The sequence below is a fragment of the Panthera leo genome, chromosome E3 (assembly GCF_018350215.1).
Source record: "Panthera leo isolate Ple1 chromosome E3, P.leo_Ple1_pat1.1, whole genome shotgun sequence".
Lineage (NCBI taxonomy): Eukaryota > Metazoa > Chordata > Mammalia > Carnivora > Felidae > Panthera > Panthera leo.
Genome location: NC_056694.1, coordinates 15,014,783 through 15,028,757, shown reverse-complemented (window position 1 = coordinate 15,028,757; position 13,975 = coordinate 15,014,783). Strand labels below are relative to the sequence as shown.

The 13,975-nt window shown below is 40.7% G+C and overlaps 1 protein-coding gene across 5 annotated transcripts in view; it reads left to right on the top strand.

Moving 5' to 3' along the window:
* Positions 1-9,842, top strand: part of LOC122209599 (S-adenosyl-L-methionine-dependent tRNA 4-demethylwyosine synthase TYW1) — a 212,386-nt gene extending 202,544 nt beyond the window's left edge. For 2 of the 5 annotated variants that reach the window (XM_042921589.1, XM_042921588.1), the window contains one exon: positions 9,063-9,842. In XM_042921589.1, the coding sequence (XP_042777523.1) occupies positions 9,063-9,284 (222 nt within the window). In that variant the 3' untranslated portion in view covers positions 9,285-9,842. Of the gene's footprint in view, positions 1-404; positions 495-592; positions 716-1,512; positions 1,639-9,062 lie in introns of all 5 variants that reach the window. The other 3 variants (XR_006197675.1, XR_006197674.1, XR_006197676.1) reach the window with 3 other exon arrangements.
* Positions 9,843-13,975: the final 4,133 nt, after the last annotated feature.

Genomic DNA, 13,975 nt, shown 5'->3' with positions numbered 1-13,975 from the left:
GTGGATGGGAAGAAGGATTCCTGGTGCTTCTGCTACTCCACCATCTGCTCAGAATCTTGTACTCCGATATTTTGAAATTTATACTTAGTTTAACTCTAAAGTTAATCAACATCGCCATCCTCCTTCAGCACAATACAAGGTCTTCCCGGGATTCTTTTCCACAGTTAAAGGTTGTGTTGATGGATCCATGTAAACCCCACTTTCTTGGTTCCCCTTTGCTTCTTGCATCCATTGATTCTGCTGGGTGCAATTTTCTTTTCGCTAGAATGGTAAACTCAGTCTTCGTTCCCTCTGAAACGTCTTTATTTCACTTTCTCTCATGAATAATAGATTATCAGAGTGGATAAGTCTAAGTGGAGGTATTTCCTCTGAGCATTTACAGATATTATTCTGTTGTCTTCCAGCATAATTTTCTAGAACCTTTCATCACTGATGAGCTGTCTGGTGTCATTCCTTACTTTGGTGTCTGCTGATAAACTCAACAACCAATAACAGTTAAGTTTACTTTGATAATGCTGTGTATGCATTAGTTCATTTAATTCTTATAAAAATATGATGAATTATAAATATTGTTTTTCCTCATGTTTTAAAGGAGAAACCTCAGGCTGAGAGAATACAAGCAGAGTTAGAATTCAATCCCAGATGTTTCAAAATACAAAGCCTACTTTGACTATGACATCATGCCATCTCCTAAATGCTACAGAGCAGTCACAAGGTAGGGAAACAGAGGCAGGTATCCACTGAAAACCAGGCAGATCCCCTCCCAGTTCACCGAGGAGTCTGGTGGACCTCCTTCAAAGCCACCTCTGGGAAAGTTTTGCTAAATTTGAGGCCTTCTGCATAATTCAGCATTGATCACAGAGGCCTCCCTCTTAGACATATACACTTGCAGTCTACAGAGGAAGGGAAGGAAGAGGTGTCCTCTCCCTGAGCCCTCCTTTCTTGGAGTAAGAAGGAATTGCGTGTCACCATTTAGGTTTTGTGCAGTTTTTTCCCAACAAAACCTACCGACAGAATATTTTACTTTCTGTGATACATGTAGAACTCATGCTTGTCAGAGGCCTGGTTGTTCCCAGTAATTACATGCAGAGAAATGTCAGAGAAAATTGGCATTTTGGTGACACGGCTGAGAGGACTTAGCTCTATTCCAACAAAACTGTAGATTAAGATAGAAATTCCAGAAATTGAGTTTCCAGATTTAAAAGCTTTTTAATTGCACTTGGATATATCTAGAATTCAGTCACATTGTTGTAGTTTTGCTTCTCAAAGTGGTTCCTCGGGCAGCTGTTGCCATGTGAATTCTACTTATCACCAGCAAACCCAGAAAAAGGAGGCAACTTTGCTCGGGGCTCCACAGTCGCAGGCAGTCAGGTGCACTTGAAGTGATCTGTGCCTCCTCTCAGCCACAGAACAAACGACGCAGTTGTCGCTAGGATAGTCAAGAACAAAATCCATAAATCTGGGAAGTTCAAGAAGGACTACAGTAAGCACTCTCTTTTTTTGAATTCCCAGATCACTTCTCCCTCAAACTAACCTGGGATCTCCTCTCCTTCCCAGTTCACATGCACTTCTGAATTATGAGAGGGCCTGGCAGCCCCTCATCCATCCTCTCACTGGCACTTTCCCAAGGTTTCGTTTGTAAGTATTACTGTGTGTTTGCGGGACCAGACTTAGAAAATAGCCAGCGCTGGGGCCACCTGGGGGGCGCAGTCGTTAAGTGTCCGACCCTTGATCTCAGCTCAGGTCATGATCTCATGGTTCGTGGGTTTGAGCCCTGCATCGGGGTTGTACTGATAATGTGGGGCCTCCTTGGGATTCTCTCTCTCTCTCTCTCTCTCTCTCTCTCTGCCCTTCCCTCCCTTAATAAATAAATAAACATTTAAAAAAAAAAAAAAGAACCAACACTAAGATCATATAAGAGCCCTCCTTAGGAGTGTGAAAATTCAAATGAAATGTAGGAGTCTTTTTTTATTGTTAGTGTTCTTTTTTATTTTTGTGTGTTTCTACTTTATCCATTGTATGTGGACTTTGAGTTCGGCTGTAATTTTACCTAAAGAAAGGGCTGCTCTTTGCCCTCAGCTTCTAAGAGGTGGTTTTCAAGCTCTTGGAATGTCTTGTCTGGTCAGAGTATCTTTGTTTATCTGGGGGCCTGGGGTCATGCTAGGTAGTCTACACTAGGCATGTGATTTAGGGTAGAGGCTTTGGGCTACACTGTATTTGCTTGACCTTCAGAGGAGCTGGAAACTAAAGTCAGCCACTCAGCAATCAGCTGTCTAGGAGACTGAGCCCCAGGAAAAACTCTGGACCTCGAGGCTCAGGTTGAGCTTCCTAGGTTGGCAGCGCTCCATGCCTATTCTCGCGCATCATTGACGGGTGATATTAGCTCAGACCACTACTTGAGTGACAGAGGGCAGCTGGAAGCTCTGGGCATGGAACTTTCCTCAAGTCTGTCCCATGTGCCTCTTCCTTATGCTGATTTTCATCTGTGTCCTTCCGCTGTAAGAAACCATACTATTAACAGCTTTCAGTGAATTCTGTGGGTCCTTCTAGTGAGTGGTCAAACTGAAGGTGGCCTTGGGAACCCCTGCATTTACAATTGGTGACAGAAATGGGGGTGGTCTTGGGGACTCCCGAACTTTGTTGTGGTACATCTGTTTTCAAAGCCCAGCCTCACCATTTCTCATTTTCTTATCTGAAAAATAGTGGTAACTGTGTTTACAGGGTTATTGTGATGGCTGAGTAAAGTGATAAATATGAAACATCTGGAATGGGGCCTTGCCTGTTACAGGCCTTTAATAAAGGTTCTTTCCTAAAGGTGCTGATAATTTGACTTTTCCGTAAAGAATACTACAGTAGCATGTGGAGGAATGTTTGCAAAGACTATCTCCAATGGTGATATTAATAAATAGCTCTTGACTTGCTCTTTTTCAACTGCTATGCAGAATTTCCTCCTTATTTTTAACTCTTGCATATGTAGAAATATGATGCCTTTGAATGATTAGAACTTTCCCTGTAGCTACAGAGTATTTATCATTTAAAAGCTGGAATAACTTCAGCACAGCATGGTTGAGGCATGAGATTGACAGGCCAAAGTGGTAAGAATTTTTGTGTGGGACATTTGGAGTTTGAAGTAGCTATGGATATTCTATATAGACTTTCCGTGTGGAAGATACCGTGAAACTAATGGGATGTCAATTTTCATCTACAAAAAAAGAAAAAGTGTGCTCACCTATACTGCCTGTACTATTAGGAACCAGTTAAGATAATGGGAAGAATATCTTTCACTATGGCAGTTTTATTTTTTTAATTATTATTTTGCCAGAAGGGACAAAGACTGTGTAAATAAAACAGAACCAATCAAAGGCAGAGCAGGCTGACTTCAGAAGTCTGCATATAAATCTTACATTTCCCCTGCATTAGCCTTGGAACAGACAGTCTCTATTATGCTGTACTTGGGTAGAGAAATAATTAATAGACAGTAGGCTTCTTCTCAGTGTGCTCATTCTTTAGACTCTATGCTGAGGAAGGTTGAAGGACACTAAGAATTTGGGATAAACACATTATTTTCTGTAACTTTTAGATCGGTTAAACAGAGGGAGTTAACTTAGAAATATTATACTTAAAAAAGTCCAGGGGTGAGAAAAATCTCTTTGCACTCCAAAATACTTAAAAGATAAAATGGTTATTATTAGTTGTGTCTTTTTTCCAGTTTGACAGCTAGCAGCGTGCAATCGTGTAATGACCACAGGCTCTTGACGACCCACAAATTTGAATTGTGGCTCTCCACTTACAGAGGATGTCACCTTTGACATATTTGTTAGTTTCTTGGGACTTTTGCCCTTTTTTTTTTTAACATTTATTTATTTTTGAGAGAGAAGGAGGGATTGAGAGAGAGGAGAGAGAGAACACATGCTGACATGAGTGGGGAGGGGCAGAGAGGGAGACAGAAGATCCCAAGCAGGCTCTGCACTGTGAACAGAGAGCCCAATGCAGGGCTTGAACTCACAAACCGTGAGATCATGACCTGAGCCCAAATCAAGAGTCTGGCCCCTTAACCAACTGAGCCCCCCAGGCACCCCTATTTTTTTTTTTAAGGTGACTCCATACCCATCATGGGGCTTGAACTCACGAGCAACCAAGAGTCACATGCTGTACCAACTGAGCCGCCTAGGCGTGCCCCACCCGTTTTAAAGATGGGCATCCAATCACATGAGTTTTGTAAAGTGCATCACACCAGCTAGAGAACCAAACAGTGCCTAGTGCACAGTAGGATGCTTCCTGAATAGCGGCTGCTACCATCGTCCTGTAGGTCTTCCCCTTACCCCCACCCTATTTTGTTGGCTCATGTTGTTAATAATATACTCTTCCCTCACTTCGATAGATTGGTCATTACTATTTTTAATTTTGTTTTTTAGTTTTATCAAAATTCTACATCGTCTAAGAAGTCAAAGTTTATTACAAAAATCAGTAGTTCCTTGTATTTTCCTCAAATATACCTCCTTTCCCTCCTCTCAAGCAACAGCTACTTTCAACTTCTGGTTGATTATTTAGGTATTTGTCTTTACCAAATATTGCTGCTATTCATTGTTTTTTCTCGTTGTCTCTTCGCTGTGGAAGGTGAGATGAAGCTCTCCCCTACATTTGCTCATCATGCCCTTTCCTGTTCTCCCACCTTTGCAATGTATGTATACCATAGTTTTATGCGTTATGTGACCACGTGAACACTGTTCACTGCTGAGCAGTGCAGTCTCCTATGATTGCTGTTTGTTTCCAGCATACATTTTGGTTTCCTTGGAGTTAATATTTATCTTATTTTTTTTCTTTGTCTAGACTTCTGTATTCTTTAGCTAAATCAACTCTCAAACTCTCTGCCACCTGTATCTCCTCTCAGACTTTTCAGATGTGTTGGAGGTTCTATCTGTTCATCTTTTTAAAGGAGTCTCCCCAGAGGCACTTACTGACTCACCCACTTTAGACACACACTATCATACTGGGACTTCCTTGAGATCTCTCCTGTGTGGGATGTCTTGCTTTGGGGATCCCATGTCTCATTCTAGTGAAACATCCTCCAGTAGATTCCTAAGAAGGGGTATGTGGGAGGTCCAATTGATTGAGATCTTAAATATCTAAAAATGTTTTTATTCTCCCTACAAGCTTGATTGATAGTTTTGCTGGATATAGAATTCTCAGTTGCAAACCAACTCGTATGCAATCGGAGCCACTGTCTTTGAGCTTTCAGTGTGGTTATTGAGAACTCGGAAGGCATTCTGATCCTTGATCCTTTGTATATGACCATTTTTCCCTTGTTAGGATTTCCCTTTGTCTCCATTGTTTTGAAATTTCACTGAGATGTGCCTCAGTTGGTATGTTGGTTTTTATCTATTGTCTATTCCATATGTTTATCCTTTGTCTACATGAGTATGTTTACTCATGGCCTTCACTTTACAAAACTTTTCCATAATTATTTCATTGAGGATTTCCTCCTTCCTATTTTTTTCTCCTTTCTTTCAGAAAGTGGTGTTATTTTAAAATTGGGTCTCTTGGGCTAGTCCTTTAATTTTTCATTTCTTTTTCTTTTTTTTAGTGCTTTCTTTCCTGGTTTTTGTCTTTTTTATTCTACATTCTAGAAAGTTTTTTTTTTTTTTCTTAACTTTCCTGTGAATCTTTCATCTTTGCTCCTATAGTTTTAGAACCTAAGGTTCTTTTCATTCTTTAAGGGTTCCTTTTTATAGGGTAGTGGTTTTTGTTTGTTTGTTTGTTTGTTTGTTTGTTTTATGTATACAGTATTGTCTCATTTCTCTGAAGATAGTTGTTTTAGTTTAGTTGTTTGGGTTTTTATTTTGTTTTGTGTGCTGTTTTCCCCTTGCCTAGGCTGTTTACTCTGTTACTGTTTTCTTTTGGTTTATTTTTAGTGTTCTTGTTAGGAGTTTTCTTCAGATGGTCACTAGTTGTCTGCTTATATTTAAGTGGGACACTAAAAAACGTATTGAAAGTCCTAAGTGTGTGTATGGAGGGGGGGTGCACCTAGGATGGGTGGCTCCATCGGTTAAGCATCTGACTTAAGCTCAGGTCATGATCTCACGGTTTGTGGGTTCAAGCCTCACATTGGGCTCTGTACTGACAGCTCAGAGCTGAAACCGTGCTTCAGATTCTGTGTCTCCCTGTCTCCATGCCCTCCCTTGCTTGTGCTCTGTCTCTCAAAAATGAATAAACATTAAAAAAAAAAAAAAAAAAACTAAGTATGTGGACGGTGCTTGACTTTATCTTAGAGAAATCTAGTGGAGTCATTTACTTAGGAAACCCAAACAGTACATTTATTTATTTATTTATTTTGAGAGACAGCAAGCATGAGTAGGGGAGGAACAGAGAGAGAAGGAGAGACAGAGAATCCCAAGCAGGCTCCTCACTGTCAGTGCAGAGCCTGATGTGGGGCTCAAACTCACAAACCAGGAGATCAAGACCTGAGTCAGAATCAGATGCTTAACTGACTGAGCCACCCAGGTGCCCCTGTAATTATTTTTTAAATATCTGTGATGGGGCCAAGTCCATAGTTAGCATTCTGTAACTGTTATAGGAGGGAAGAATAAAAGGTAGCCGTCATTATTGGCCTCATTTTACATGTCATACACGGTAATGACATGTTTACTCCTATGCTAGCTGGAGTGTTCCCCCATTTCCAGTAAGGTGTGAGTGTTGTGTCCCCTACACGGATACACTGTGAAAACAGCACACAGTATTCTACGGATCCAATAGCAGCAAATTCCATTCTGTCAGGATGTCAGTAGAACAGGTGGGAATTTTCCTCATCCTGTGGTCTTCTAGTTTTGTTAAGAGTTAAGGAGGAAGAGGCTAGGCTGTTGTATGTCCTGAGTACCAACATAAATTATAAGTCAGATATATTCACAAAGCGAGCAGTTCTGATGTGGGATAGAGTGGGCTGGGGGAGGTAACTACAGAAGCAGTTTTAATATGTGGTTGGCCAAGTTCAGGGTAGTGAGGTCCTGTGGCAGGTGAACTGTCATAGTTTAAAGGGATTCGGGAAGACTTCCCAGAGCAAAAGGTGTTCACCAGGGGACCTGAGACATAAGTAAATGTTAATCATACAGCAGGAGTAGGATAGGAATCACGTGACAAGGGGGTTGGCTCCTGGGGAGTCTCCAAATGGAGGTTTAGTATTTAGACTGTAGATACTAGGGCTCTATTCTGTTGTAGACATAGTAATCCCAGCATCTCCGTCTGCAGAAGTTGAAAGCAGTCAAAATTGGCATCAGAAGATCAGTCAGCAAGAGGACTGTTGCTGAGTCCCAGAAGTGAGGACCTGTGTTAGGGTAGCGTCAAGACAATAGAAATGCTGCTGAAGGGGGCACCTGTGTGGCTCAGTCGGCTAAGTATCCGACTCTTGGTTTCGGCTCAGGTCACGATCTCATGGTTCGTGAGTTTGAGCCCTGCATTCGGCTCTGCACTGACAGCATAGAGCCTGCTTGGGATTCTCTCTCTCCTTTCTCTGTCCCTTCTCTGCTCTCTCTCTCTCTCTTTCTCAAAAAATAAATAAACTTAAAAAACAGCTTCATGAAAAAAAGAAAGAAATGCTGCTAAGGAAGAATCAATAGGGCCTGACATCTTTTGGATGTGAGGGACCAGGGAAGGGAGAGGCACCTTTGACTCTGGAGTTCTAATGCTCAGTACTCAGGGATGACTGTTTTCTTGGGCAGCAGAGAACATTTGAGAGCAGTCTGTCTTGGGAGGGAAAACGATGGGGGAGATGTGGATTCTGTATCTTGGGTTGCAGTGTTCAGAGAGGCCTTTGGGGCACCATTTCAAAGAATGGTCTTGTTAGAAGAAAATTTCTCATGATTAAACTTTCCCACTTATTGGATAATTTTTGTCCACTGGAAACCTCTTAGCTGTTGGGTAAAAAATCAGATGTCCTTGAAATTCAGCATATTTTAATAGTATTCTGAATCCAGGAAACTATGCATTTTCAATATTTTTCTCAGCTAGAACCCAAAATTGTTACTTCACTTGGATCATAATTAAGAGTTTTTGAGAAGATAGCAGCTTAACAAAACTATTTGTCTGTTTATAAATCAGGTATCAGTGTATTATCTGTTTACACAAATGAGTGCCAAATAGATGCTTTGAGTCAAAAGCCTTCACAGTTCAATTAGTAATTCCTTCAGAGCTTCATCAGTTTATTTCCTGTTTCCTTCGTCCTGGTCATTTATTCTACAGGGACTTTTGAGAAGCGATTTTCTTAAAAGAGTACAAATTGGATTATTCCCCTTTATTGAATTGAAATTCTTAACAGGCTTTCTGCTAATGAAATATTGTATCCATGTTAGGTTAAACAGGCCAGTTTGAATCATTTTGTTGGCATTTCAGAATTAGAAGTCATTGATTAAAAGCCTAATAACTCAAGCCAAGTTGAATAATAAAATGGATTCCACTAGGTGCTTCTAACACAACCAAGAAAATTCATACCAAATCAAAAGTGGCAACAACAGGAATTACAATTAGCTTGTCCATTAACACATGATAATGCCAAAAAAATGTAATTAACCTTCTTTTAGTGAGACTGCTGACAATAAACTTGACTTTCAATTCCAGGATGTATTTTTTTTCTTTTCAGAATTTTATTTAAATTCTAGTTAGTTCATATACAGTGCAGCGTTGGTTTCAGGAGTAGAATTCAGTGATTGATCACTTACAGACAACACCCAGTGCCCATCACAACCAGGGCCCTCCTTAATGCCCAGCACCCAGCTAGCCCATCCCCCCACCCTTCTCCCTCCATTGACCCTCAGTCTGTCCTCTGTCATTAAGAGTCTCTTGTGGTTATATTCTGTATTCAGCAGTTGGGTCTTCCAGGCCCAGCCTGGCAGCAGTCCTAGGGGAGAAGAAGCTCATTCTGCTTTGATATGGAACCATATCTGGAGCGCAAAAGGATTTTCTTGGACTTGATAGAGAGAAGAGACCAGGCTGGTTTTCGAATGTTTAAAATACTTACTTGATAGTTTTAAGGACGTTTGTGCTTCTGCCCTGACTGCGCTTTTTCTTTCCAGTTTAAGATTGATGGCGAATGGTGGACATGGATTGATTATAACCGGTTCCAGGAGCTCGTGCAGGAATATGAAGATAGCGGTGGATTAGCAAATTTCAGCGCAAAGGATTATGTGGCCAAAACCCCCCTCTGGGCGTTATTTGGTGCCAGTGAAAGAGGCTTTGATCCCAAGGACACAAGATATCAGAGAAAGAACAAATCCAAGGATATTTCCGGGTGTTGAGATTATCTGACTATAGGGTACTGACGGACAAGGACTCCCGGCCCCCGAAGGTTCTCACGCCTCACTGTGGTTTTTCAAAGGACACGTCACGTGACTTGTGTTTCATGTAGGGAAGAATGGAAGGCTGCACACGGGGACACAAGTCACCCCCCGGGGTTGGGGAGGTGGCATCCACACTCTGAGTGCCTGGGACTCAGCCTCACGTGTCTTTTCAGAGCTCAGTCCCTTTCCTGATTTTACTTTTGAGAGGAACATCATTGCGGGGGAAGTACACAGCCATTAGAATTTAACTGGTGGTTTTGAATTATAACTTGTAAGACTCCCAAGAATGCTATTCCTGAGGGTGTTATAAGGGATGAATGTCTTCCTCTCCCCTTCGTGGGCTGTTGACCTTTGTGGACTGTGTTACCCCAAGGTAAGTAGATCTGCTCCCTCCGAGACCTCCATCCCTTCTTTAGATTTAAGATAACACCTCCCAGAAGTCATTTAAGTTGTCGCAATTCTCAATTATTTTTAAATACTGCACAGATTAAAGTTTTGCTTAGTACCAACCCTTTATGAACTTGCGTTGGATCTGAATGTCCTAGATCTCACTCCGTTCTCGTACAGATTGCCATAGAAGGTATTAGTGGCTGCACCAGTGTGAAAGGGCTCTTCTGGAAGAAGAATGGCTCTGTGATGTCATCAGTTAGTCTCACAGACAAACTCTGAAACTGAGTATGGTTTGCTTTTTGTTCAAAAAGTCAGTGGTCAAGCCCCTGTCCTTATACACAGAACAAGTCCCCACCTTCTTTTCCCTCTTGTAGCCCGAGCTACTTTACACAATCTGTTCTTCAGGGTTCAGGTTTTTTCTACTTGAAAACATCATTGAATACCCAATAGTTTTTTTTAAATATCATAGTTATTTTTAAAAAATTCCTTTATCCTAAAAGTTTGATTAATAAAATCTTTTGGAAAGACTAGAGTTTTCTTTTGAGTGTTTATTTGAAAGATGCTTCTAGTGCCATGGTTCTAAGCCCTATCAGATCGACCTCCTCCTGTATACCAGCTGTCTGTCTTGTCACCCCCTCTGTTCTCTGCTGAAGTAAAACCCATACATAATATAGCCTACCTACTCACCCAGTTGAAAACTAGGCTCTGATTATTTCTAAGCAGTAGAGTCAGAACACTTCTGTCTGCTGTGACAGGGGATGGGAAGGTTGCAGAATGTCACAGAAATCCTTTGTCCTTTCTTGAACCCACCTCATCTTCAAGCTTATGTTTGGTCTCCTGTTCTGGTGACTTATGAGACCGACAGGAGACAGGAGTGATGCAGGTCGGTGAGGCAAGATCTCCTTGAAACCCAGATGGGTTAATGTTCATTGAATTTGAGGTGCAAAAATACCCTAGAGTAGAAGGAAGTGTTAAAAAGCAAGAGCTCATGCTGAGCGGGGAGCCTGGAGGCAGAACATGCTAGGCTTTGGACCATCCTAAACCTTTTTTCAACCACAGTAAGGACTGTAGGGAACCCGCTTTCCCTACAAAACAAAGAAGACATAGGCAAAGTGACTAAAATCCTTGAATTTTAGAATTTTGACAAGGAACTGAAAATCATCTGTTAAGAGAAACCAGTGAACCTCAATAAAACTAACTGTTGGCTTCTCATCAGAAACCGTGGAGGCCGGAGGACGGAGGCGTAGCACCTTCAAGGGACCAAAAGAAAAGGCTTTCTACCAACAATTCTTTGTCTAAATCCTCCTTCAAAGATAAAGGAGAAATTAAGACATTTCCGGGTAAACAAAAAGTAAGAGAATTCACCTGCAGACCTGCCCTACACGGAATACCGAAGGCTCTGATGAAATACACTAGACACTAACACAGAAGCACATGAAGAAGTAAAGAGCGCTGGAAAAAGTAATTTCAGAGGTTTTATAAATGTATCTTGGTACCTCCTATTTTAAAAAACAGTTGCCTAAAGTGATAATTATAGAACTGTGTTGATGGGCTTACAATGTGTAAAGATGTAATTGGTATGACAGTAATAGCTCACGGGGGTACAGCACAAGGCATAGGCATATTGGAGCAACTATTGACTGCCTACTGGTGAAATTTAGTATGAATCCAAAGTAGATTGTGTCACGATGCTACTTATAATCCCGAGAGCAGCCACAAAGAGAACACATTTTTAAAATCTGGTAAAAGAATATGATTCTGTTCCCAGTCCCTGTGTTTGGGCTTTTCCCCACACCAAGCACATCCAGCACACCAGCTGGATCTCCTACAAGTCACTAAATCCTGACACTGTCTACCGAGAGATAGTGTGAGATGATCACAGGTTAAGGGCTCAGTCCCACAAGGCTACGTACCCTCCCCTTCAGATGCCAGCAGCCAGCCCGGGTCTTTCACCTGGGCTTCTGGCCCTTGGCTCTCGATGGGAGGTTCTCACAACCCCCTCCACGGGTTTGATTAATTTGCTAGAGCAGCTCACAGAACTGAGAAACGTTTTACTTCCTAGATTACTGGCTTGTTATAAAAGGAAATAACTCGGGAACATCCAGGTGGAAGAGGTGCCTAGGGCAAGGTATGGAGAATGGGTGCATCTCCCATGCCTTCTCTGAGCATTCCACTTCATCATTACCAACGTGTGTTCACCAGCCCCCAAGCTCTCTGAACCCTGAGCTTTTGAGCTTTTACAGAGGCCGTATTCCATAGGCACATGGAATAATCATTGGTTTAATTGACTTAATCATTGACTGTTGGCAATTGAGCTCCATCTCCAGCCCCTCTCCACTCTGCAGAGGTTCTGGGGGTGAAAACAAAAGTTCCAACTCTCTTATCACATGGTTGGTTATCCTGGCAGCCAGCCACATTGCCTACGGGCTTTCCAAAAGTCACCTCATTAATATAACAAAAGACATCTTTTCTGCTCTAATCACTTAGGAAATTCCAAGGGTTTTAGGAGCTCTGTGCCAGGAACAGGGACAAAGACCAAGTACGTGTTTATTATAAATCACAATATCACAAACAGCAAAGGAATTGAAAAGGTACACTAGAAAATAACACAAAAGGCAGTAAGAGGAATAGAACAAAGACCTAAGACATTCAAAAAACAAATAGTAAAAATGTCAGGCATACATCCTACCTATGGTAAGTATATTATGTAAATGGGTTAAATACCCCCAATCAAAAGAAAGAGAGATGACCAAATGATTTATGTATTTATTTATTTAAAAATTTTAATGCTTATTTATTTTTGAGAGAGCACAAGCGAGGGAAGGGGCAGAGAGAGGAAGACACAATCTGAAGCAGGTTCCAGGCTCTAAGCTGTCAGCTCAGAGCCCAACACGGGGCTTGAACCCACGAATTGTAAGGTCATAGAAGTTGGATGCTTAACCAACTGAGCCACCCAGGCGCCCCCAAAATGGATTTTTAAAAATACAATTACATGTTACCTATAAGAAAATCATTTCAGATTCAAAGACTAAAAAAAGATGGAAAAGGGTGTATCATGGAAGCAGTAAACCAAAAGAGAGCTAGAGTGGCTATACTAATAGCAAAAAAAAAAAAAAAAAAAAAAAAAAGACTTTAAGACAAAAAAATTGTTAGCAGCGAGGAAAAAGGACATTTTATAATGCTAAATTATAATTGAATTAGAATTATTTATAATTTAATCTACTAGGAAGATGTCATGGTTATAAACATATATGCACCTAACAAGAATCCCAGAGCCTCAAAATACATGAAGCAAAACCTGATGGAACTGAAGGGAGAAACAATTCAATAACAATAATAATAATTGGAGACTTACACGATGGCATTGAACAATGGTCAGAAGAACTAGGCAGAAGATCACCAAGGACACAGAAGATCTGAGCAACATTATAAACCAACTATAACCAGGCCTCTAGAGAGCACTCCACCCGACAACACTCCATCCTCAAAGACACACGGAACATTTTCCAGCATAGACCTTTTGTTAGATCATAAGACAAGTTTCAATAAATTTAAAAGGGTTTAAATTATACACAGTATGTTCTATGACTAATGGAATGAAATTAGAAATGAACAGAAGAAAACTTGGGAAATTCACAAATACGTAGAAATTAACCAACATCCTAAAAAACCAATGGGTCAAAGAAGAAATCACAAGGGAAATTAGAAAAGACTGTCAGATAATTGAAAATTAAAACAATGTACCAAAACTTAATGCTGCTAATGTACCCCTTAAAGGGAATTTATAGTGTAAATGCCTACATTAAAAAGAACATCTATCCAATCAATAACATAACCTTCGTCTTAAGAAACTAGAAGAACAATTAGACCCAAAGCAAGCAAGAGGAAGAAAATAATAAATGTTACAGCGGAAATAATGAAATAAGGGAAAGGAAAACAATAGAAAAAATTAATAAAACTAACTTGGTTCTTGAAAAAAAATCCAAATTGATTCACCTTTAGCTAGGTTCACCCAGAAAAATGAAGATGCAAATAACTAAATTAGCAATGAATGCACAGTCTGCGAATATAAAGCTGTAAAAACTACATTATGCCCTTTAGTTTTCATTTTTTAATTTGAGTATAGATGGCATATGATAATTTGAGTATAGATAGCTTCAGATACGCAACAGTGATTCAACATCTCTATACCTTACACTGTGCTCACTACAAGTGTAGGTACCACCTGCCACTATTCGACACTATTACAATATCATTGA